The sequence below is a fragment of the Chelon labrosus genome, assembly GCF_963514085.1.
Source record: "Chelon labrosus genome assembly, chromosome: 1".
NCBI classification, from domain to species: Eukaryota; Metazoa; Chordata; class Actinopteri; order Mugiliformes; family Mugilidae; genus Chelon; species Chelon labrosus.
The window spans coordinates 30,451,001-30,475,874 of record NC_140337.1 but is presented as its reverse complement, the minus strand read 5'-3'; the positions used below and the strand labels follow the sequence as shown (position 1 = coordinate 30,475,874).

At 43.1% G+C, this 24,874-nt stretch overlaps 1 protein-coding gene across 1 annotated transcript in view; it reads left to right on the top strand.

The window, feature by feature from the left end:
* Positions 1–10,026: 10,026 nt before the first annotated feature.
* LOC311492363 (high affinity immunoglobulin gamma Fc receptor I-like) overlaps positions 10,027–24,874 on the top strand; it is a gene marked incomplete at both ends in the record, with an annotated part of 30,841 nt that continues 15,993 nt past the window's right edge. The window contains 4 exons of the mRNA XM_084550624.1: positions 10,027–10,093; positions 10,200–10,241; positions 18,733–18,990; positions 19,073–19,318. Coding sequence (XP_084406750.1) covers positions 10,027–10,093; positions 10,200–10,241; positions 18,733–18,990; positions 19,073–19,318 — 613 coding nt within the window. The remainder of the gene's footprint in view (positions 10,094–10,199; positions 10,242–18,732; positions 18,991–19,072; positions 19,319–24,874) is intronic.

Below are 24,874 nucleotides of genomic sequence, written 5' to 3'. Positions count from 1 at the left end.
TCTTCTTTTAAATGTTGTAGACGTCATCCAGCAGTTCACAGGAGTAAATGTCTAAACTGAATTTCTCTGTTTTTCTTTGTCTCAGATGCAGCTTTTCTTCGTATCTCTCCAAACAGACTGCAGTTCTTTGAATATGAGTCGGTCACTTTCTACTGTGAGGGAGTCTTTTTACTGTGATGTTGAACATATATCGATTGGGGAGAAGCCCTCGTGTTGCACCACTAATAACAGAACATTAAGAGGACCTAACTGCACAATTAAAAATATTTATCGAGATGATTCTGGAAAGTATTGGTGTGAGGAAGGAGGAGAGAGAAGAAACATCATCAACATCAATGTCACTTGTATGTTTGCAGTGAGGCAGTGATATTTTGTGATTATCTCAACGTGATTTCAAGATAAATTAAATATGATCGTGTTCTTCAGCTGGTTCTGTGATCCTGGAGAGTCCTGCTCGTCCTGTGATGGAGGGAGAAGATGTGACTCTGAGCTGCAGAACCAAAATATCTTCCTTCAACATCACAACTGATTTCTATAAAGATGGAGTCCGCAAGTGGAGAAACTCCACAGGAAATCTGAGACTCAAAACAGTCTCTATGCTTGATCAAGGATTCTACAAATGTCACATCTCTGGAGGTGAAGAATCACCACAGAGCTGGCTGTACGTTGGAGGTGAGACATGTAGGTTTATTCAAAATAAGATTCATAAAGTATTGATCACATGTGTTTAAACTCTCAAACAATTCACATCTCCTTAAATTTCAGCTTTTCCTACTGTCGATACAGAAGTACACGAAGACTCTAATGCTGTTGGAGGTGAGACACGTCACTTTTAATAATAGGTTGAATAAAGTGTTTTGCTTATTTCACTTCTATTTAGTCACAACCACTTTCTGTCTCATAATGTCTTTTCTCTTTGCCCAAATTTCCACAGAACATCGTCCCTCCTCAGATCACGGCTGTCACATTTACCCCATCCTAAGGACCGTGTTCACCATCATCATGGTGGCGCTGCTGCTGCTGCTGCTCGGATGTCTTCACTGTGTGATAGTCAGAGTTATAAAACATGACTCATCTCCAACAGAATAGAGAGCTTTCTGTTATATTAAAGAAAAAGATGGCCTGGATGACAACCAATAGGAGAATAAAAGCTAGCTTAGACACTGAGATTGTGGAGTTAATATTTTATCATGTCTCCTCTCACATTTCATCACCCACTGCTATCAAGCTGCTTTCTATGCTTCTAGACACAGGGTTAGACGCTGTAACTGGATCAGGAAATGAGGGTCTTGCTGAGAAACTTGTCTAACGTGTCTGCAAATGTGGTTTTTAAACCTTTCGCACTGGCCACAACTCTGATACATGGTGTTTAAAATAACCAGAATGTCTGAGCGCTTCTATTAATTGATGCTGATTTGTAGAAACGTGTGAAATGTCACAGTGTGTCAACACCATTTGGTGTCTTTTGCTGTTTGCAATTTTGTAAAGTCTAAAAAAAAAATAAACTTAGAAATGCATTAACATGCTGTTCTTTAATGTGGTGATTTTTCATTTTCTTCCCAATTTATATTTTAGAGTATTTTTCAAAAAAGTTTTTAACCTGAATGATACACAGCAGATGAGAGAGTAAGGCACAAGTGAGGTAAAGACAGATGTAAAACGAATTCATGTAAGACAAAATGAAATTTATATTTTTAATGAATTTAAACCTTTTATTTCAGAAGAAGCTTTTAAAGATGAATCTAGACTGAAGAAGGAAGTCTGACAAGTCTGCATTACTGCAGAGACAATTATGAACATGTTATTAAATTCATGCAAAGCGTTTCAGTTTTTACACACTATTGGCTAGAAATCTTATGATTTATAAACTGTGGGCTTTGAGGATTGGGGGGAACCAGATGGACAGTTGACAGTGTCTTCGTTCAACTTTTTCTTTCATTCACAATGACTTCATGTTCTGATTGTTAATAAACACTAGAGTCTATTACGTATAGCAAGTATACAGCTTATAAACCCAAGTTGCCTCCAGAAAACAACTGATTTTATCTCAAAAATCCTTCTCAATACATTGACCAGAAAGTCCTTTGCAACCCAGATGAATATAAATAAACTAATAAAAGTTTAGGTGAAAACTAAATGTAAACAAATAAAATAATATTTGTGTTTAAAGAAACAGAATGCCACAAAATTAGTTGAAATTATCTTTATTTTTGTGTGTACTGCTCCTTTAGAAAGTTCAGCGGTAGCATCAGTAGCGCCACCTGCTGGAGGGAGGAGCAATAATTAGAGAAGAACAGGACGCTAGAGACGGCAGACGGAAAGGTCGAGGACGGGAGGAAAAAAAATAAATAAATAGGAGCAAAAGAACTATTGAGAATGAGGAGTTGTCGTCATGGTACAGAGCCCCTCCCCTCTCCGCCATGTTGGCAGGATTCGAGCGGCAACACAAGATTGTTTACGTGTGTTATTAACTCGGTAGTAGAGGAGGTTCTCGCAATTCTGCACTTTAATATCATGCCTGGAACTCACTGCTGCGTTAAAAACTGCACCAGTACCTCACACAATACATATGGAAAACGTAGGAACAATGGAATACAATATTTTAGGTTACCGAAATGGACACAGCATCAGGGAGAGCAAGTCTCTGACCTGACGAGGAGACGCCGGATGCCGTCACAATCTAGTGTTTACGAAGCAGTCGCAGTTAATTACTTTGTCATTTTGGTCAAGAAGTGTCTGCTAAATGCAATGTAATTACGACACACTAAAACGCATGTTAAGAAAACTTACCTTTGCCAGTACAACGCTGTTTTCACCACCTGGAGGCTTGTGGCCAAGTCCTGCACCCAGCCACAGCAGAAAGCCTCGTCACCAAATACCGCTGTTTTGCGGTAGGTGTAAGTTTGTCCCTGTAAGGTCCATTTTCTTTCGCCTTATCTTTCTCCATTGCTTTACTCCATTGCTTTACTTTCTTACTCTGTCCCGCCGAAATAATAAACGCGCAAATATTAAAGAGCTCTGGAATGTTTAGTAGCGCCTCCGTTAACTTCTGAAGGCGTTGCCCCTGGCAACTGATAGCCTCCTACCATCATGGCCGACCGGCTCAGACCCCGCCCAAATCAACTCAAATCGGCACGTGACTCCTCACTCTCAATATGTGGAGGTTTTACATCTTGTTTTTCTTTTATCGGGAGATATATTCACCTGCTGTCCGCGTTGCTGGATTTTGTTTTTGAGTTTTAACCGAGGATTTGGTGAGTCAAAAAGCTACTTTTTCAGTATGTATTAGCAGGTTATCCTTTGTTGTATTAGGCAAATGTAAAGATAATGTTACTAGCAGCTAAACTAAAGCAGTTTGAGCAAATGTTACGTTGTGTATTTTATGTTTTCATTTGTGCTATGTGTACCAAAACTTTAAAGAAAGAAGCATACACGGTCAAGTTTGCCTCGCGAAAAGTCGAGAGCAGAGCCGCCATTTTAGGTCGCGGTTGGAACTTAGATTAATAGTTGACCGATATTTCAGTGCTAGTAGTTAATTTTATTTATTTTACTTGATATACTTGAAGCTAAAATGCCTGCATATGCGTTGCCTTGTTGTATGGCAGGCCAGGTTTTTTAAGTTGGGATCGCTGGTGTGCAGGGGCGCCGCTAGGGATTTTGGGCCCCATGAAAAGAATCTTTACAGGGCCCCCCCCCCCCAACACAGCGGCAAAATTTTTTGGTGCTTTTTTTACATACAGTTATGCATTTTAATGGTATTTTTGACTATCATTACCATTACCAATGAGGCATCATTTTGACAGAGGGGAGATCAACTATTATTGAATAAGAACAGCTTGATAAATATTTGACTGGATTGATTATTCAACTAATATAGCAGTAAAATGTAAAAATCCAGAGTTTTCTTGAGCTAACATGGTGAGAAAAGTGAGCTAGCTTATAGACCACAGACAGGGACAAAGTTAATATTCCATAACTTTCCACCACAACTAACAAACCCACCTTTTTTTGAAATACTGGGTGACATATTGTCGACCCTTCAACTTCTCTCTTAATTTCTTTTCTTTTCTTATTTGGCTGCCTGATTTTTGAGGCAGACTGCCGTCTCCTCCTCATTGCCCGCTGTGGCGCTGTGTGACAAACCGCCAGTGCGCTACCTGCAGCTAATCCAGTCGGACTGAACCATTTTACATAAATAGAGGGGGGCCCTGCAGGCGTTGATGTTTCCAAAACAAATAAAGTTATTGTTACCAGGACATTGAAAATAAAACATATGTGATTATATGTTAGTTAATAACTTAGTGTCATTATTTTTTTCTGTATTATAATTTCATCATCATTAGGGGCCTCTCTGGGCCCCCCTCAATCATGGGCCCCTAGAATCCGTCTCCTTTACTCCCCCTTTTCGGCGCCCCAGCTGGTGTGTGAAACCACCTGGAGCTGTGGAAAGAAAGATGGCGAGCCACCCATAGGAGAGAGACTTGGAGGATCACTATTCTGCAAAACTTACCTGCACGCTGTGGACAAAGACACTGATTCCTACACTGGAACCGTGGTAGGACAAAACTGACAGGTCTTTGCAGCAGTATGCAGTGATTTTCATTTGGACTCATAAAGGACTGGTAATATACCAAACTGCGGAGATTTGAGTTACTGTTTCATTGATCTGTGAGAGAATTGAGTTGTGTTTTCTTTTAATATTTTTTTATTTAACTGTGTTAATTCACTTTTCCTTATTGTGTGACAAATTGGTATTACATTAATGGGTTGTTTAAAGTGAGTAAAGCTTAAACAGAACTTGTTAAGCAAACAAAAGAGAAAGTAGAAAAATAGAACTAAACTCTAAATTAGAGCCCGACCGATATATCGGCCGGCCGATATTAGGCATTTTCAAAACCATCGGTATCGGCATTTATAATGGCCGATAAATGAATATTTCAAAAATAAGATAAAAACGAAACACCCTTCAACCATGTCATGAGTGTTGGCGTTGTATAGTTTAGTTTGTCCACCAGAGGGCACTCTACACCGTCCCTGTTGGCAACACTCCAGCCAGAGTCGGGCAGAGAGAACCAGTTATCCGCGAGTAAGATCATCGGTGAAGTGTGTTCATGGTGAGTTGGTCACGAGACATACATTGCTTGAATAACAATTAAAAGAACATCCCCATCAGTTCTCTTAACTCAAATAAGCATGACAAAATTCGTGGCTATCATGTCCAGTTTTGCTGCTGTTAAATAAGCCGAGAGTGAAGCGGAATTAGCTAGTAGCTAATTACGTTACGTTGTTACAGTGTAGTTGACTGACTGTCCTTTTAACTTTTGACAATGTGACAGAAGTATTTCTTTAATAGCGTGACAGTTATAGCAATGAGACGTAGCATCTCTCCTTGGCCTGTTATATTGAAAATGTATGTTTTACAATTTGCAGTATGACGTTATCCATTGCTAAATTATGGCTCATCATAGACTAGCTAACCACAAAGCGAGCTAATGCCACTATCAGTGGAAGACCGCTAACGTTAACATTAATGAGCTTGGAAACCACAACGAACTTATTCTGCCTAAATAAAGTACTGTAATGATTACTAATAATAATAATAATAATAATACATTTTATTTGGGGCGCCTTTCATGGCACTCAAGGACACCTTACAGCAACAAACAATAACAACAACATTACTGTATTTATAACTAGCATATCTCTAGTTACAGTCCCTGCATTGTAAAATGTAAGTTAGACTTGCGAGGAGTGAACATTTAGACATAAAGAAAAAGTATCAAACGTAGCTTGTGCATAAAAGTTAGCTTTTCTTTTACACGTGTGTGAAATCCAATGACGCCAAGTGTGCGTTGCAGACTGTCGTTCAGCCGCAGCATTAACGAGTCACATAATGGATTTAGATCGCTAAATAGTAGGTTTTAGAAGGCAGGCAGCAACTGATGATTGAAAATGGTTTGATGTAGCTTGATGAAAAGAATTTAAAAAGTGCAGGTAAAGGGATGCATTATCATATTATTTTAGTTAAAACTCATAAATAACTACAAATAACTAATGTTAGGGAAATCAGTTAATGTTTTGTTAAGCGTTTCTGAAAAAAAAAATATCGGCCGATATATCGGAATATCGGTTTTTAAAACCAACAAATATTTGTATCGGTATCGGCCTTCAAAATCCTTTATCGGTCGGGCTCTACTCTAAATAGGCCTAACTGAGATAATATGAGAACTTAAACTGAGTAAACTCAAAAGAGATACCAGAAACTAAACAACCAAAATAGGAAACTTAATCTAAACTCAAATAGGTTGGATTAAATCTAAATGAACTAAATAGGGATAAATAACATTATTTTCCTGAGATTTTGGTTTCTTTTCAATGGTTGAAGGGAATTGAAAAAAAGTTATTTGTTGTATGTGTGTATGTCTGTATTTGGTATTGTTGTTTTTTCTATTAACTTTTTACATAAACAAGACGGCAGTTAAAACTTACTCACTGGTCTGTGGTCTGTTATTTCCAAGAACTAGTATTAATCACTCATACGAACCTAGACTCTGGTCCTAGCTATCTGTAAACATTACAGTGCTACACCTTCCTCTAGGCTGAGAGTTCACATTAATTCACCCCATCTATGGTCAAAATCTATTGGTGACAGACACAAGCAGCTGCCTTCCCGACCGTATGTTTGTGCACATTTACATTCCCAGAGCCGTACCTTACTCTGGACACCATTATGTTTATGTCGTTGCTTAACTGCTTTTTTGAAAACATGCTAACAGGTCTGTAAACTCCTTCAAGCCTTCTTAATCACTTATCTTTTAGCTCTTACTCCAAACGTCTTTATTTCACTAAAGTTCATATATTACTTGCTTACAAGTCTTTGTTCAATACAAGTTGTCTGTGTTACTTGTGCATTCAACTCACTAAAAGACATAATGTCATTTAGTTTGACTTATATACAACAGTGTCATTTGAAACTAGAGAAGCCACTCTTTCAATTGACACAAAGCATCACATGAGTGGAGCTAAACAGCTAGCCTCAGCCAACAGAGAAAACACCAGAACTTTGACTTGCAAAGTCAATGTGGCAGAATTTCTTATTATGTCTCAATATTTTGACATATATGAAAACAACTTTCAACTGATATTGTTTTCATTACCTTTTGAAGTCCATTTGAGTTGATTCACAGGATTCTCCATCAACTGTGCAACACATGGTGACTTGCCTAACAGAATCTGGGCCCTGTGCTTCAATTTCATACATGGTCTTTGTCTCCGTCTCATGGGCTAATGATGGCACTATAAATAGTATTCATCATATCCATCTTGTATAAAAAGAGACCTGTGTGTCCATTGCCTCCTGAAGAGGAATCAGTAGTATTTTGAAGCCAGATTCCCATTCAAGAGGCAAAAACCTAATATGGACCACTTTGGGTACCTTGGTTCTCCAAATATTGAAATGGAAATGTCCGATTCTGTAGTCAGTGTCAGTTGGGAGGGTTGGTTGTGCTCTAGGGAAGAAGCTGTCTCTCAGTCTTGCTTGTTGTGGTTCTGATGTTTCTGTACCTTTTCCATGAAGGAAGAGGAACAAACAGTCCATGGCCCGGGTGGGTGGGATCTGCTGTGATCCAGCTGGGCCTCTTTTGGACCCGGTTTGCATGGACTGAGTTCAAATCTGGGAGAGAACCCCCTACAATCCCCTGTGCAGTTCTTATCACTCGGACTAAGTCCCTCCTCTGCTGGGCAGCTCCCATACCACACTGTCATACCGAGACAGAGGATGGGCTCTATTGTGGTCCTGTAGAAGTTAGTGAGTAATCAATGGGAGAGTCCAGCCCCCTTCAGCTTCCTTAGGAAATAGATCCTCCTCTGTTGGGCCTTCCTCACCAGGTGTGTGGTGTTGACAGACCATGTCAGGTCAGATGTGATGTGGATGCCCAGGAATTTGATGTTGAGGAGCGTGCTCTGTCTTCCTGGACCTCCTGTAGTCTGTAATGACCTCCTTGGCTTTGTTGGTGTTCAGAAGAAGGTTGTTGTCTGAGCACCACTCTGTCAGGTGTTGGGTGTCCTGTCTGTAATGGGTCTCATCATTGACACCCACCACGGTGGTGTCATCAGCAACCTTCACAATCGTGTTTATGGGATGGATGGCAGAACAGTCATGTGTGAAGAGTGTGAAGAGAGCTGGGCTGAGCACAAAGCCCTGCAGCATTCCTGTGTTCAGGACCAGTCCCCAGTTCTCACCACCTGAGGCCTGTTGGTAAGAAAGATCCTGATCCAGAGGCACATGCAAGCAGACAGTCCAAGGTCATGAAGCTTCAGTGTCAGTTTGTCCAGAATGACAGTTTTAAAAGCTGAACCGAAGTCGTCTAAAAACATCCTGGCATACGTGTTAGGATACTCATGGTGGGACAGGGCTGTGTGCAGAGCTATGGAGACTTCATCCTCTGTTGATCGGTTCCCTCTGTAGTTGAACTGATGGCTTGTCCAGATCAGCGGGGATGACATCCTTGATGTGCTTTAGGATGATCCTCTCACAGCACTTTATGATTACTGGGGTCAGGTGGTAATCAATGAGGCAGGTGATGGCTGTCTTTTTAGGTAGAGGGACAATGATGGAGGACTTGAAGCAGACAGGAACTGTGGACAGCTGTAGAAACAGGTTGAAAATGTCCAGGAAAACACCTGTCAGCTGGTCAGCACGTAGTCTCAGTGTGTGACCTGCCACTTTATCAGGTCCTGCAGACTTGTCTTTGTAGTTCATTGCGGGCCTTGTTGGTTGGTTAAGTCCTGCAGATCAGAGGATGGGATGTGGTCTGACATGCCCATGTGTGGAGCTGCTACAGCTCTATGCTCCCCATATGTTGCAGTAAACCTGATCCAGGATGTTATTGTCTCTGGTTGGAATGTTTATGGCGTTTGGGAAGTACTGCTTTAAGTTCCACATGGTTGAAGTCTTCAGCCACAATCACAGCTGCCTCTGGGTTTGCATTCATCTGTCTGCTGATCAGACAATAGAGCTCCTCTAATGCTAATTTAGCATTAGCCATTGGTGGAATGTAGACGGCCACGATCAGGATAGAGCAGAACTCTCTAACTAGTTTATACGGGCTGCATTTTAATGGCAAATATTCCAGGTCAGTGACCCGCTACGATAATGCTGGCAGTTGTAGAGCATGAGTTGTGAATGTATAGCACTAAGCCTCCACCTTTTCATTTGCTGGAGGCCGCAGTTCGGTTAGCTCGGAACAAAGAGCGCCTCTGTAGCTCCAAAGCAGCGTCTGTGATGTTATTTTCCAGTCAGGTCTCAGTGATGATCTCCACACAACTGTCCCTTATTTGCTTGACAATCCCCAGCCGAATCTCGTCCATTTTTTTGCCGATAGACCTAGCGTTCGTCAGGAAGAGACTGTGAAGAGCTGGTCTGTGTGGGTTAGCTTGTAGCCTGCTCTGCTTGCCCCACTTTTGTTTACGGTGTCTCCTCCGTCTCCTAGGCCATGAAGGGGGGAAGGTAAGAGCGCCGGTGAGCCACTGCACTTCTGGTGGAATAAAATCCAGCTTGGGATAAGTCTCTGCTGACTGCTCAGTTCCTAATAATTCAGCTCGTACGTACTGAATCAAGGTATCCACAAGATGCAATAGGGCGAAACAAACATATAAACTAACAAAAAGACGAGAGACCATGCATGAAACCAAAAACAGGAGAAAAACAAGACAACAAAACTGGCTAAATGTGTGCGCTGCTGTTAAGATGTTTCCTCATAGTGTCAGCTATTCATCAGACTTTGTACTAATAAGTATATATTAGGATGCTAATAAACCACAAACAACACTGAGGACATTAAGCAAATGCAAGAGTTGCTTTGAATGCAGATTCGCTCTACCTTTGCTCTTTGTACCACTCACTGATATTAAACTAAAACACTGAGGCTATTTCCACCACCGCTGTTTCTCAGAAATCACACAGGAAGAGACCACTTCTCACTTCACATTTCAGTCTGATGTTCAGTCAGTCAGCGGCAAGACAACATGGAGGTCAGAGCTTTCTGCGTCACACTGTGTGAGTACTGGCTCCTTTCCACATTAACACTAAATGGTAAAGACTTTATTAACAATTAAACATCTCATGCACGTTAAAGTCTTTTAACATTATTCATTGAGTGAATCTAAATTTAACTAATTTATTTTCTTTGCTTCTTCAGTGACTGTGACGATCCTGCTGTGTGCACAGGACCAGGAAGTTGGTGAGTAGATGTTTTGTTGGGCATTTGTAGAAAAGAGGCAAACATATCTTGAGATTTGTGTGTTTAATCATCACAGGAGTTCCTCTATTACTTTTCTACTTTTAAATGTTGTAGACGTCATTCAGCAGTTCACAGGAGTAAATGTCTAAACTGAATTTCTCTGTTTTTCTTTGTCTCAGATGCAGCTTTTCTTCGTATCTCTCCAAACAGACTGCAGTTCTTTGAATATGAGTCGGTCACTTTCTACTGTGAGGGAGTTTTTTACTGTGATGTTGAACATAAATTGAATGGAGGGAAGCCCTCGTGTTGCACCACTAATGACAGAACATTAAGAGGACCTAGCTGCACCATTAAAACTCTTTATCAAGATGATTCTGGAAAGTATTGGTGTGAGGAAGGAGGAGAGAACGGAAACATCATCAACATCAGTGTCACTTGTATGTTTGCAGTGAGGCAGTGATATTTTGTGATTATCTCAACGTGATTTCAAGTTAAATTGAATATGATCGTGTTCTTCAGCTGGTTCTGTGATCCTGGAGAGTCCTGCTCGTCCTGTGATGGAGGGAGAAGTTGTGACTCTGAGCTGCAGAACCAAAATATCTTCCTCCAACATCGCAGCTGATTTCTATAAAGATGGAGTCCACAAGTGGAGAAGCTCCACAGGAAATCTGAGCATCAAAACAGTCTCCATGCTTGATCAAGGATTGTACAAATGTAACATCTCTGGAGTTGGAGAATCACCACAGAGCTGGCTGTCTGTTGGAGGTGAGACATGTAGGTTTTTTTCAAAATAAGATTCATAAAGTATTGATCACATATGTGTGAGAAACAATTCTCATCTCCTTAAATTGAATCTTTTTCTACAGTCAATACAGATCACAAAGACTCTAATCCTGCCTCCTCTTCCTCCACAAACACACCATGGATCGTCATCTCCGTCTTGTTGATGCTTCTCTTGTTGGTTGTTGGACTTCTTCACTTTGGCAAATTTCTCTTTCTCAGAGGTGAAAATCATAAAGTCACCTCTACTTAACGGCTCACTGGTTTTGCTTTGTCACAACACGATTCTTCCATGTACACAAATGTCACGGAGGATGTTCCTCAGGGTTGGATTCTAGGGCCGAAGTTTTTCACATTGTAAATGTTTCCATTGGTTAATAATTTCAGGAAATACTGCACAATTTTCCAAATTAAATGAACTTCCCTCTTGTGTAACTATTGTTTCTTAGGAAATCAGTTCTCAGGTTACTTTAGTTCCACCACAAAATTCAATATACCTTCTTTTTTACAGATTTTCTTTCACAGTCACTAGCAGTGCCTGATTCAGACTCATCAGAGCATCAGACAGGTAGGTTTAACATTAAGAGATTAAAGATTTAGCGGAAAGGATATTAAATATGTATATTTATTGTTTTGATTTTTTCAGTCTCCGTAAAGGTTAGTGCAGCTGAAGCAAGCCAAGCAATGTGTGCTACTGTAACAAAGAACAGGAAGAAGAAAGGTTTCCTCTAACCTTATATTTTTTGAGCCCAGACCAGTTAGCATGCTACTCAGCATGTACATTGTTTGACGTGACGGTGCTGGTGATAAAAATCTTGGTGTTGTTGTTAACTTTAGCATCCTGCATAATCAAATCCACAGCGTCAGCTCAGACGAGGTACACATGGCTGTCTGTACAACTTGAGACTTGTATTCAGTTATCTAAGTTTCTGTAGAGTTTATATTTTTTATTTGAAACTTGCATTTTTGATCTCAAGCACAAGTTATTGACCCTAATTCAACAACTGATCAGATTATAAATTGTGGAACAAGCCAAAGCTCCAGAGACATATGCTTATTGCCATACAAGCCATGAGGTTAGCTTAGCTTAGCATTAAAAAAGTTGTGGATTTAACAATTGCAGAACCAATCCTGTAAAAGCCACATTAAAAGGGAACCACTTTTTTTTCTCCAACCTGGACCTTATTTCCTAAACGAGTGCAAATAACACAAGTTATTTGGGTGAGTAAACGATCATATTTCATTCTAGAAAAAAGGTCCAGGTTGTAAAAAAAACAGTAGTTCCCCTTTAAGTTGATATTTTTCAGCTGTAATTGTTTCTTTCTCTCAGATGAAAATGGAGATTTACCAGTTTACTACGCTTTGGGCCAGAGTGGCGCTCCACAGCTGGGTCAGAATTAAAATTATTCATAACATTGTTAATCCCAATATCTGTGAATGATTTATTGTTCTAATTAAAAAGACACGTGTAGAAATATTTCATTTCTCTTCAAAGCAGCAGAGTCCAGCGTTCCATCACCAACCCGAGCCCCCGTTGACAATGACATCTACTATTCTACAATTCAGGATGTGAGTCAAGAACAGTCTTTTATCTCCTCGTTGCTACACAGTTGTCTTTCTATGAGCATGTTCTTGCTGTCCACTCATAGATGCTGAAAGAAAAGTCAAAAGCAATTCAAAAACCTTGAGCCATCGAACTCCTCATCTTCTGTCAGTGCAGTGTCTACACATCTTATATGAATGTCTCGTGTTGTCGTCTCGTCTTCTTCCACTTATCCGGGTCCATCGTGTCCTGGGTCGGACCCGAGGTCTCATACTGGTGGGACATGCCCAAAACACCTTTCCCGGGAGGTGTCCGGGAGGCATCCTTACCAGATTCCCTAGCCACCTCAACTGACTCCTCTCGAAGTGGAGGAGCAGCGGCTCTACTCTTAGCTCCTCCCGTATGTCCGAGCTCCTTACCCTATCTCTAAGGCTGAGTCTGGCCACTCTATGAAGGAAACTCATTTCGGCCGCTTGTATTCGCGATCTTGTTCTTTCATTCATTACCCAAAGTTCATGACCATAGGTGAGGATTGGAACGTAGATCAACCAGTAAATTGAGAGCTTTGCCTTTCGGCTTAGCTCTCTCTTCACCACGACCGACCAGTTAAGCATCCACATCACTGCAGATGCCTCTCCAATCCGCCTGTCGATCTCCCGCTCCTTCCTACCATCACTCGTGAAAAAGACCCCGAGACACTTGAACTCCTCCACTTGAGGCAGGACCTCCTCTCTGACCTGGAGTGGGCAATCCACCTTTTTCCAACAGAGGACCATGGCCTCAGACTTGGAGGTGCTGATCTACATCGCAGCCGCTTCACACTCGGCTGCAAAGCGCCCCAGCAAGAGCTGGAGGCCGTTGTTCGATGAAGCTAAGAGGACCACATTATCCTCAAAAAGCAGGGACGAGATCCTCCGATCACAGAACACGATACCCTCCCCCAGCCGGCTGCGCCTAGAAATTCTGTCCATAAAAATTATGAACAGAACCGGTGACAAAGGGCAGCCCTGGCGGAGTCCAACCCATACTGGGAACAGGTACTTCTACCGGCTACACGGACCAAACTCACACTCCTTTAGTACAGGGACTGAATGGTCCTTAGTAAGGGGCCATCCACCCCATACTCCCGGAGCACCCCCCACAGGATGCTTCTGGGGACACGGTCGTAAGCCTTCTCCAGATCCACAAAACACATGTGGGCACACTCCCATTTCCCCTCCAGCACCCTAGTGAGGGTAAAGAGCTGGTCCATGGTTCCACGTCCGGGACGAAAACCACATTGTTCCTCCTTGATCTGAGGTTCAACAATAAACCGGACCCTCTTTTCCAGCACCCTGGCATAGACCTTGCAGGGGAGGCTGTGATCCCCCTATAGTTGGAACACACCCTCTGGTCCCCTTTTTTAAAGATGGGGACCACCACCAGGGTCTGCCACTCCAAAGGTACTGCCTCCGATGTCCACGCAATGTTGCAGAGGTGTGTCAGCTAGGACAGCCCTACAACATCCAGAGCCTTGAGATACCCAGGGCAGATCTCAGCAGCTCACCACCCGCACTGAAAACAGTGTGAGCGTGTTGCTGCCTACCACCCCTGAGGCGCCGGACGGTTTGCCAGAACCTCTTTGGAGCCGATCAGTAGTCTTCTTCCATAGCCTCACTGAACTCCTCCCACGCCCGAGTTTTTGCCTCAGCGACTGCCCTCGCCACAGACTGCCTGGCCACCCGGTACCAGTCAGCTGCTTCAGGAGGCGCAGGGAAGCAACATTTTTGTCCACCCGGGAGAACCCCAACGTACAGGCAGATAGTCCAGGGGCAAGCAAAAAGCCCACCCCGGCCTTCCGTCTCTCACCCGGAGGAACTCCAGCAAAGAAGAGAGTCCAACCCCTCTCAAGGACTTGGGTTCTAGACCCGATGCTATGTGTCGAGGTGACACCGACTATATCTAGTCGATAGCGCTCAACCTCTTCCACATGCTCCAGCTCCTTCCCCACCAGAGAGGAGATATTCCATGTCCCAAAAGCCAGCATCCATAACTGAGGATCAGACAGCCAAGGCCCCCGCCTTGGTCTGCTGCTCGATCCACAAAGCACCGGACCCCTCATAATCCTCCTGCGGGTGGTGGGCCTACAGGGAGGCGAGCCCATATCTCCCGTTCGGGCTGGGCCCAGCCTGACCCCATGGGCAAAAGCCCAACCACCAGGCGCTCGGCCACGAGCCCCAGCCCCAGGCCTGGCTCCAGGGTGGGACCCCGGTAACCCTCTGGGCTGGGTACACAAACTTTTGTTCTTTTTCCTCATCAAGGGTCTTCTGAACCGTTCTTTGTCTGGCCCTTCGCCTATATGAATGTCCAAAACTCTAATTAGGACTAGCCTGTCTCCAAGCACTGATTCTAGTATTATATATATGTAAACCTCTAAGATGTTGCAATTTAAATGGTTGAGGGCTTCAGACTATTTCCCAGTAGAGGGGTAAGAGTAGTGAATTAAATCATGATTTGCTTAGAAAAGTAAACTTCTGCAATGACTTCTTTCTATAATCTACAACTTCCATGACATTTGTCTTCTGTGTCCTATGTGTTACAGGTTGCTGAGTGCTGACTGAAAAGAGGAGCTTCATGATCTGCATGAAAACCAGGAAGTGACACAGTTAGGGCCAGTATTGTTGTTGTTATTGTACAAGCTAAAAAAGAAAAAAAAATCATTTGACCTCAGGTCTGTTTGCTATGTTGCAAATTTAAAAGTTTATGTGCAAAATCAAATGTGTGGTGTTTGACAGCGTGTGCGCTTTAACCAACACATCAGAGAAGTTTCAGTTGATTTTCGTCAGGCAGTTTAACCAACTTGTTCCATCAGCTTCGTCTGCTCACACAGTTGCTCAGCAGATGAGCACTGCTGCTGTTTTTAAACGGGCTGCGGTTAGCTGCGTATCTGACGCTGTTGCATTGCTTTTTTAGGTTTGTGGTCAGCAACGAGACGAGAGTTTGTTTTGTTTAACCAATGAGAATAAAAGTCATATCCTACACGTCAGAGTGTCTGTTTGAGTTTGTTCTGTGGTACAAAACGTCAGTGTTTTCTCACATGTCTCATGATAATTATAACTATAGCAGAACGTTCCTTGGTTTTAAGTGTGAAATTCATGCACGTCCTCATGAAATAACCTGTGTTCACAGTGACAGTGGTATTGAGGGTTATGTCTTTTGAAACTGAAGTCAGTCGATCTTCCCACGCTCTGATAGGGCAGTCAGAGATGGATCCATTACTCTGAATTTTCTTCTTTTGAATTTCTTGGGTCATCAGTAGTTTGAAGATTCTCCAGCCTCGGTCAACGAAAAGGTCATTCCTTGACCTCACTTCCTGTTTTATTTCTGTTGTTCTTCACCACCAAGGCACCTCACCTGTATCTTGTCAACTCATCTTGCTTGTCTGTGGTTTGCTTGCTCCTCTGTGATTAGTTTCACCTTATTACTATTCATTAAAGCTCTTTTTGTTTCTTCCCCTTCTCGCCCACTGCACCTTGTGACAATCTTAGTAGCAACTGAAAAGCCCAGGCCAGTGAGCTCCCCCTTATGGTGAGGAAAGGTGTAATACAGACTGGCTGAGCCATGTTAAGTTTAATCAAACCACTTATAATGATAAATAGTTATCTTTCTGTCTTGCTGGAGACCCACACTATGTGCCAGAGATTTGGAGGCATGAAGTCTGATTGGAGGGCTAGCTGGTGAAAAGAGGAGGCCACTCCTTTAATCAGAGACTCTGTCCTTGAAATCATCGCACTGTCCATGTGTGGATCATCCACATCCTCTGGTGCCCCCACCATGATGGCTCCAATGTCCTCTGAACATCTGATGGAGTTTTTCAACTATGACATTTACAGTAGCATAGAAAGCTCTGTCTGTCAGGCTTTCTGTGATGTCACTGGAGAGGACATCCCTGTCAGAGTTACACCTTAGTTCACAGAGGCCATAGTAAATGAGGTCATTGATGAGATAAACTCTGCCCAACTCTGACCACACAAGCCGCTAAAGTGAACAGAGAACGGTCCAAGAGAATCTTGGGTGGAGCTATTTTAACCATGAAGACCTTCCTCATTGGACGTGGCCATGTGAAAGACAAATGTCAAACAGACACAAAGTTCTCAAGTCTTTCAGTGTAGAGCAGAGAATGAGGATCCATCCAACCTCCAAGTGAGGACTCTGGCCAAAGCAAAAAGAAAGTAAGGACCAAAAAACCTCTGTTTAGGAGACTCCTCTGCTGCTGTTGAAGAACTTGATTTCAGTCTGCATTTGCATCTTTTCCCATCTCCTGCCCAGAGAGGAAAAGAGGAAGGCACAACCAGGTTTGTCCGCTCCTGTGAATATTCATAAGAGGTATGGGCCATGGACATGGGGGAGGGGCTAAGGCGCCTTGAGCCACACAAGTGGCTGCTCTCTATTCTGAGTGTAACCGTGTTAACAAATGAATGGATGGGTCAAATGCAGGAATAGAATTTCCCCATGTGGGATCAATAAGGGAATAATTGGTTTGTTAGCTGATTTACAGATGGGGCCTAGCTGGGTTATTTACATGAGGCTCATATCGGTCCAACCTATCAATTTAACAAGGATCTCACTGGGCCATAGGTGGGACTCAACCGGACTACATGTGGGTTTGTCTGCAGTTGCTTTCTCATGTGGCCCTACCCATAAATGCCCATATGGTATAAGTGGGATCTAACAGGTTATCAGGTGACCAGGTTTTTTTCATATCAGACCCTTGAAGTCCCCACCTATGCACTGAGGTATCTGGGCCCTTGAGATGAGCTTTCACATAAATTTAGCCCCCTCTTTTAGCTTCTAACCCGTTTACGGTCAAAATGTACTGCTGTCATGCACTAGCAGCCACCTTCCTGACAGTATGTTAATGCCTGTTTACATTCTTCTAGCCTGACCTCTATCTAGGTACCATTATCTGTAGGTCATTGTTTAGCTACTTTTTTAAAAAAGCACGCAAAGGGTTTTTAAAGTCCTTGAAACCTTCTTAATGTGAACTCTATCGAAGATGACTCATAGACTCACTTGACCTTCGCTCTTTGTATCACCCACTGACATAAACTAAAGCACTGAGGCTATTTGCACCACAACAGTTCACAACCTTCGAACAGGAAGAGACCGCTTCTCATTTTGCACTTCAGTCTGATGTTCAGTCAGTGGCAAGACAACATGGAGGTCAGAGCTTTCTGTGTTGCACTGTGTGAGTACTGGCTCCTTTCCAGATTACAACTTAATGATAAAGACTTTATTTACAATTAAAAAGCTCATGTACGTGATAGTCTAAATATTACTTAGTTAGTGAACTTAAATTTAACACTTTTAACTTTTATTCATAAGTATTTTTCTTCACCAGCTATGACATTTAGTAATAAATATGCTGCTGAGCAGCTGGAGCAGACGACAAAACTTTTATTGATTGATCTATTTTCTTTGCGTCTTCAGTGACTGTGACGATCCTGCTGTTTGCACAGGACCAGGAAGTTGGTGAGTAGATGTTTTGTTGGACAGTTGTAGAAAAGAGGCAAAAATATCTTGAGACTGGTGTGTTTAATCATCACAGGAGTTCCTCTATTACTTTTCTACTTTTAAGGGGCACTTTACACGAAAACGATTGGAGGTGAAAAGCGCAAAACATTTTATCGGATGTCCTATATCGTTTAGATGGTGACGGCGTTTGGGGGGGTTGAAAACGCAAAAAAGTGAAACCACCCTCCAGAGTGGAAATCTTAAAAACGCTCCACCCTCGCGTAGCCGTGCAAGGTTCAACAGGCCCTAGCCGCAATAATTTGTATCCAAGTGGTTGTTTTGGTTAATGTATTTCGCGCACTAAGCGTGGAAAAGTAGAAGAAAAGTAAATACCTCTCCGCAGGCACTCTTGGGAGTGTTGCCACCTAGCCATCTGGCGCGTATACTGCATCTATGTATATGAAATTTCACACACTTTTGCGTTTCCGTTTGAACACAGATTTGTTTCAGAATCGCTCGTCTAAATGCGGAGTTAAAAGTGAAAACGAAACGCCACTTTTGGGCTTTTGGTTCAGATAGTTTCCATGTAAAGGTAGCCTAAATGTTGTAGACGTTGTCCAGCAGTTCACAGGAGTAAATGTCTAAACTGAATTTCTCTGTTTTTCTTTGTCTCAGATGCAGCTTTTCTACGTATCTCTCCAAACAGACTGCAGTTCTTTGAATATGAGTCGGTCACTTTGTACTGTGAGGGAGCCTTTTACTGTGATGTTGGACATAAATCAACTGGCGAGAAGCCCTCGTGTTGCACCACTAATGATAGAACATCAAGAGGACCTAACTGCACCATTAAACATGTTTATGGAGGTGACACTGGAAAGTATTGGTGTGAGGAAGGAGGAGAGAGAAGAAACATCATCAACATCAATGTTGCTTGTATGTTTGCAGTGAGGCAGTGATATTTTGTGATTATCTCAACGTGATTTCAAGATAAATTAAATATGATTGTGTTCTTCAGCTGGTTCTGTGATCCTGGAGAGTCCTACTCGTCCTGTGATGGAGGGAGAAGATGTGACTCTGAGCTGCAGAACCAAAATATCTTCCTCCAACATCGCAGCTGACTTCTATAAAGATGGAGTCCACAAGTGGAGAAGCTCCACAGGAAATCTGAGCATCAAAACAGTCTCCATGCTTGATCAAGGACTCTACAAATGTCGCATCTCTGGAGTTGGAGAATCACCACAGAGCTGGCTGTCTGTTGGAGGTGAGATATGTAGGTTTTGTTCAAAATAAGATTAATCAAGTATTGATCATGTATGTGTTTACATGTGTTTTTTTAGCTTTCCCATCTTCAAGTGCATCATATTTTCATGAAGAGATGAGTCTTTCCTCCTCCTGCAAGTGTAATGGTATGAAGACTTAATCTGAACTACACTGTCTAATTGTTAAATCACAAAACAAATAACGTGGGAACTGTCCTGTTGGATGCAAGGCCTTTTCAGAGATAAATGTTTTGCTCTTCGCTTCTTTCGCTTCTATTTAGTCACAACCACTTTCTGTCTCTTAATGTCTTTTCTCTTTTCAGAAACTCTCACAGAACATCGTCCCTCCTCAGGTCACGGCTGTCACGTTTACCCCATCCTAAGGACCGTGTTCACCATCATCTTGGTGGCACTGCTGCTGCTGCTGCTGTTGCTCGGATGTCTTCACTGTGTGATAGTCAGAGTTATAAAACATGACTCATTTCCAACCGAATGGAGAGCTTTCTGTTATATTAAAGAAAAAGATGGCCAGGATGACAACCAATCGGAGAATAAAAGCTAGCTTAGTCGCTGAGATCATGATGTTAATATTTTATCATGCTTCCTGTCACATTTCATCTAGAATTAAGCCCGCTGCTATCAAGCTGCTTTCTATGCTTCTAGACACAGGGTTAGACGCTGTAATTGGATCAGGAAATGAGCGTCTTGCTGAGAAACTTGTCTAACGTGTCTGCAAATGTGGTTTTTAAACCTTTCGCACTGGCCATAACTCTGACACATGGTGTTTAACATAACCACAGTGTCTGAGCGCTTTTATTAATTCATGCTGGTTTGTAGAAACGTGTGAACTGTCACAGTGTTTCAACACCATTTGGTGTCTTCTGCAGTTTGAAATTTTGTAAAATCTAAAGAAAAATAAACTTAGAAATGCATTAATATGCTGTTGTTTAATGTGGTGGTTTTTCATTTTCTCATTTTTTTCTTATGTTTTTGAGTATTTTACAAAAAAAGTTTTCAACTTGAATGGTACACCGCTTACGAGAGAGTTAGGTAGAAGTGAGGTAAAGACAGATGTTAAAGGAATTAATGTAAGGGAAAATGACATTTATGATATTCTTAATCAATTTAACCCATTTTTTTGAGAAGAAGCTTCTATAGATGAATCTGGATTGAAGACAGAAGCCTGACAAGTCTCCATTAGTGCAGAGACACTTGTGAACATATATATTATATTCATACAAAGTGCTGTTTTTATGCACTCTTGGCTCGAAATCTTTTGATTCATAAACTGATATAATGTCAAAAGTGTCAAAGACGTATTGCAACTTACTAAGAGCTTATAGAAAAGTACTGGAAATTCTTATGTTCTCACATAATGACAATAAAGGATTCTTGATTCTTGATTCATTGCATAAATATAATATATACAATGTTTTTCATGTATCTGCAGCAATGGAGGCTTGTCTACAATATGCATTTGGAACTTTGACCAGGTATAACAGGAAGTAAAGACTTGAAGAGACCAGCAGTGATGTGGCAACCAGAGACTATTAATGTAAAAGAAATTCAATTAGTTGTAGCGTCGATAGGAAAAAAATAACTTTTGTGGGCGTTATCAGGTTGACCGAATTTTAACTTTGTGCAACACAATTGAGACGATAACCAATGGGAGTCCTTGCTACGGCTCATTTACAACATTTACACAAAGGAAACACCGTCCATCAATTTTGTTGCTGGCACAAACTTTACCATGGTGATAGTGGGCTTGGAGCATCAGGGGGAACCAGATAGACAGTTGACAGTATTTTCATTCAACTTTTTCTTTAATTCGCGATGACTTCATGTTCTGATTGTTAATAAACACCAGAGTCTATTAGGTAGTGCAAGTACACAGCATATAAACCTGAGTTGCCTCCTGAAAACAACTGATTTTAGCTCAAAAATCCTTCCCAAAATATTCACCAGAAAGTCCTTCCTCTGGGCTCAGCGTTCACATTAATTTACCCCGTCTATGGTCAAAATCTACTGGTGTCAGACACAAGTAGCCATCTTCCCAACCGTATGTTTGTTCACATTTACATTCTCCGAGCCGTACCTTACTCTGGAGACCATTATGTTTATGTCGGTGCTCAGCCACTTTTTTGAAAATAGGCAACTGGACTTGTAAAGTTTTTTGAAGAGGTGTTTCACCACTCATCCGAGTAGCTTCTTCAGTTCTGGGGGTCTCTCCCCTCCCCTGCACATTGGAGGTATAGCGGTGGAAGTGGTCTCCAGCTACAGGTAGCCGACAACCTCGCCTGGAGCACTAACACTTCCTGCCTGCTTAAGAAAGCACACCAGCGCCTCTAATTTCTCAGGAGGTTGAGGCGTGCTGGATTTGGGAGCTCAGTCCTGACATCCTTCTACAGATGTGTGGTGGAGAACGTCCTGTGCGCTGCATCACTGTGTGACACAGTAGCTGCTCTGCGGCAGAGAAGAAGGCTCTGCAGAGGGTGGTGAAAGCTGCACAGAAGACTGTGGGACGCAGTCTATCCACCACCACGGACATCTACACCTCCAGATGCAGGAAAAGGGACACCATAATCTCGTGTCTTGGCGCCATTTTAGACGGACACCTGTTGCTGCAGCTCCTGAGTGCGCGACAGGGGGGCATGAACATTGTTTACACTCGCGACCAGCTGTTAGCGCTGTGTAAACCCGTATTGCCGCCTGGAGCCAGGCCTGAAATCCCTGATAAGATAGGGAGGAGACCCCGGGGTTGCAGGGCTGGAAAGAAAGTGAAGGCAAGGAAGAGGAGATATAAGCCTCCCGTTCCTGTGATTATCAAGGGGAACATGCACTCTCTCACAAACAAGACGGACGAACTGGCAGTGCTGATCAAGACCCAGAGGGAATTCCGTGAGTGCAGCTTATTGAGTTTTACGGAGACATGGCTGCACTCGCACATCCCGGACCACAGCATCGCAACACCCAGCTTTGTGACTGTGCGGATGGACAGAGACATGACTACTAGCGGCAAGAAGAGGGGATTGCACTGTATGTGAATGAGCGGTGGTGTAATCCCGGACACATCTGCGTGAAGGAACGTCTCTGTAGCCCAAACGTGGAATGCTGGCTTTAGGGTTGTGTCCCTATTATTTGCCCTGGGAGTTCACATCCGCCACAGTGATCACCACCTACATCCCCCCATCAGCTGAGGCCGAAGTGGCTCCTGTTTGCAGACGCAGTAGCCAAACACCTTTATGGTGATAAATGGGGACTTCAATCATGTCACCTTGGACAGAACCCTCACAGACTTCACCTAGTATGTGGATTGCCACACCCGTGACAACAAAACCCTGGACCTGCTGTATGCAAATGCCCTCAATGCATACAGTACCACTCCCCTTCCCCCCCTTGGCAGGTCAGATCACAACCTTGTCCTGTTAACTCCTAAGTATGTCCCGCTCGTCCAACGGCAGCCTGTGTCCAAAAAGACTGTAAGGAGGTGGACACTGAGGCTGAGGAGGCCCTGCAGGACCGCTTTGAGTACACTGACTGTGAGGCACTCTACCAGCCTCATGGGGAAGACATCAGCAGCATGGTGGACTGCATCACGGGATACATTAAATTCTGTGAGAATACCGTCATAACACCCCGGATGGCCCGGATGCTGTTACTCCAACAACAAGCCATGGATTACTAGTGACCTGAGGACTCTGCTGAACGACAAGAGGAGAGCCTTCAGGTCTGGAGACAAGGAGGAGCTAAGGAGGGTACAGCACCAAATGCAGGACAAGCTGAAAGAGTGCAAAGACTCTTACAGGAGGAAGCTGGAGGTCAAACTCCAGCAGAAGAACATGAGGGAGGTGTGGTCAGGAATGAAGGATATAACGGGCTGTGGGGGGAGAAGCAGGCTGTCTGAAGGCAACTTGGAGCATGCGAACAGGCTTAACATCTTCAACAGGTTTAGCTCTAAGACTCCTCTCTCCTCTACCCCTTCCCCCTGCACCTCCCCACTGCCTCCAACGCTCCCACATCTCATGCCCCCTACTCCTCCCCCTGCAGTGAGCCTCCAGGATCAGACCATGGGAACAGTCAGTCAGATGTGTGCTGTTCTCCAACGTCTCCTCAATCTGAGTCTCAGCCTGGAGAGGCTGCCGCTTCTCTGGAAGACCTCCTGCCTGGTTCCTGTGCCTAAGAAGTCGTCTCCATCTGGCCTCAGTTATTACCGTCCAGTCGGCCTTACATCCCATGTGATGAAGGTGCTGGAGAGGTTGGTGTTGGCCCACCAAAAGCCACAGGTGAGATCTTCTTTAGACCCCCCCACAGTTTGCCTACCAGCCGTGTCTGGGGTGGATGACGCTGTCATCTATCTTCTGCAGCGAGCTCACTCACACCTGGATGGTGGTGGAGGCTCAGTGAGAATCACATTCTTTGATTTCTCCAGTGCCTTCAACACCATCCAGCCTTTGTTGCTGGGTGAGAAGCTGCGGTCGATGGGTGTTGGTGCGTGCACTGTCTACTGGATCACTGACTACCTGACAGACAGGCCACAGTTCGTGCGTCTGGGTCATGTCCTGTCTAATGTGGTGGTGAGTGGTGTGGGAGCCCCACAGGGCACTGTGCTTTCTCCGTTCCTATTCACCTTATACACCACTGACTTCCAGGAGAACTCAGAGTCATGTCATAAGCAGAAATTTTCTGATGACTCTGCAGTTATAGGGTGTATAAGCGGTGAACGGGATGAGGAGGAGTATAGAAGGTTGGTGGACGGATTTGTGGGGTGGGCTGGAAGGAATCACCTGTTGCTTAACGTGGACAAGACCAAACAGATGGTGATCGACTTCAGGAGGAAGGGAACAGCTCCTTTGCCCCTCAGCATCCTGGGTAGGGATGTGGAGATGGTTGAAGATTACAAATACCTGGGATTGACCATCGGTAACAGACTGAACTGGATGACCACCACTACAGCTGTGTACAAGAAGGGCTGCAGCAGACCCCATTTCCTAAGGAAACTGAGGTCCTTCAGTGTGTGCAGCAAGATGCTGAAAAATTTCTACCAGTCTGTTGTGGCCAGCACCCTTTTCTCTGCTTTGGTCTGCTGGAGGAACAGCATTACAGCCAGTGACGCCAACAAACTGATCAGGAAGGCTGGCTCCATCATTGGCTGCAGACAGGAAACATTTGAATCAGTGGTGGAGAAGAGGACTCTGAACAAACTGTTATCAATCATGGATAACCCTAACCACCCTCTCCACCACACAATAGACAGACAATGGAGCACGTTCTCCAGGCTGAGACAACTTCACATTTGCACATGCTTGTTTGGTTATTGGTTGTAAATTCATTACATTTCATTGCAATCTAATTTAACTTTTTTTTAATATTCATTTATTCACTTATCATGTAATTTTTGTAAATATTGTGTATAGATTTTTGTTCTTTTTTAGTTCTCTATTTTTTATTGTTGATTTTAGCTTTTTGTTATATTAGTGTATGGTGTCGAGTGCCTGTACATTGCTGCTGCAACAGTGAAATTTCCCAGTTTGGGATTAATAAAGAAACTATCTATCTAT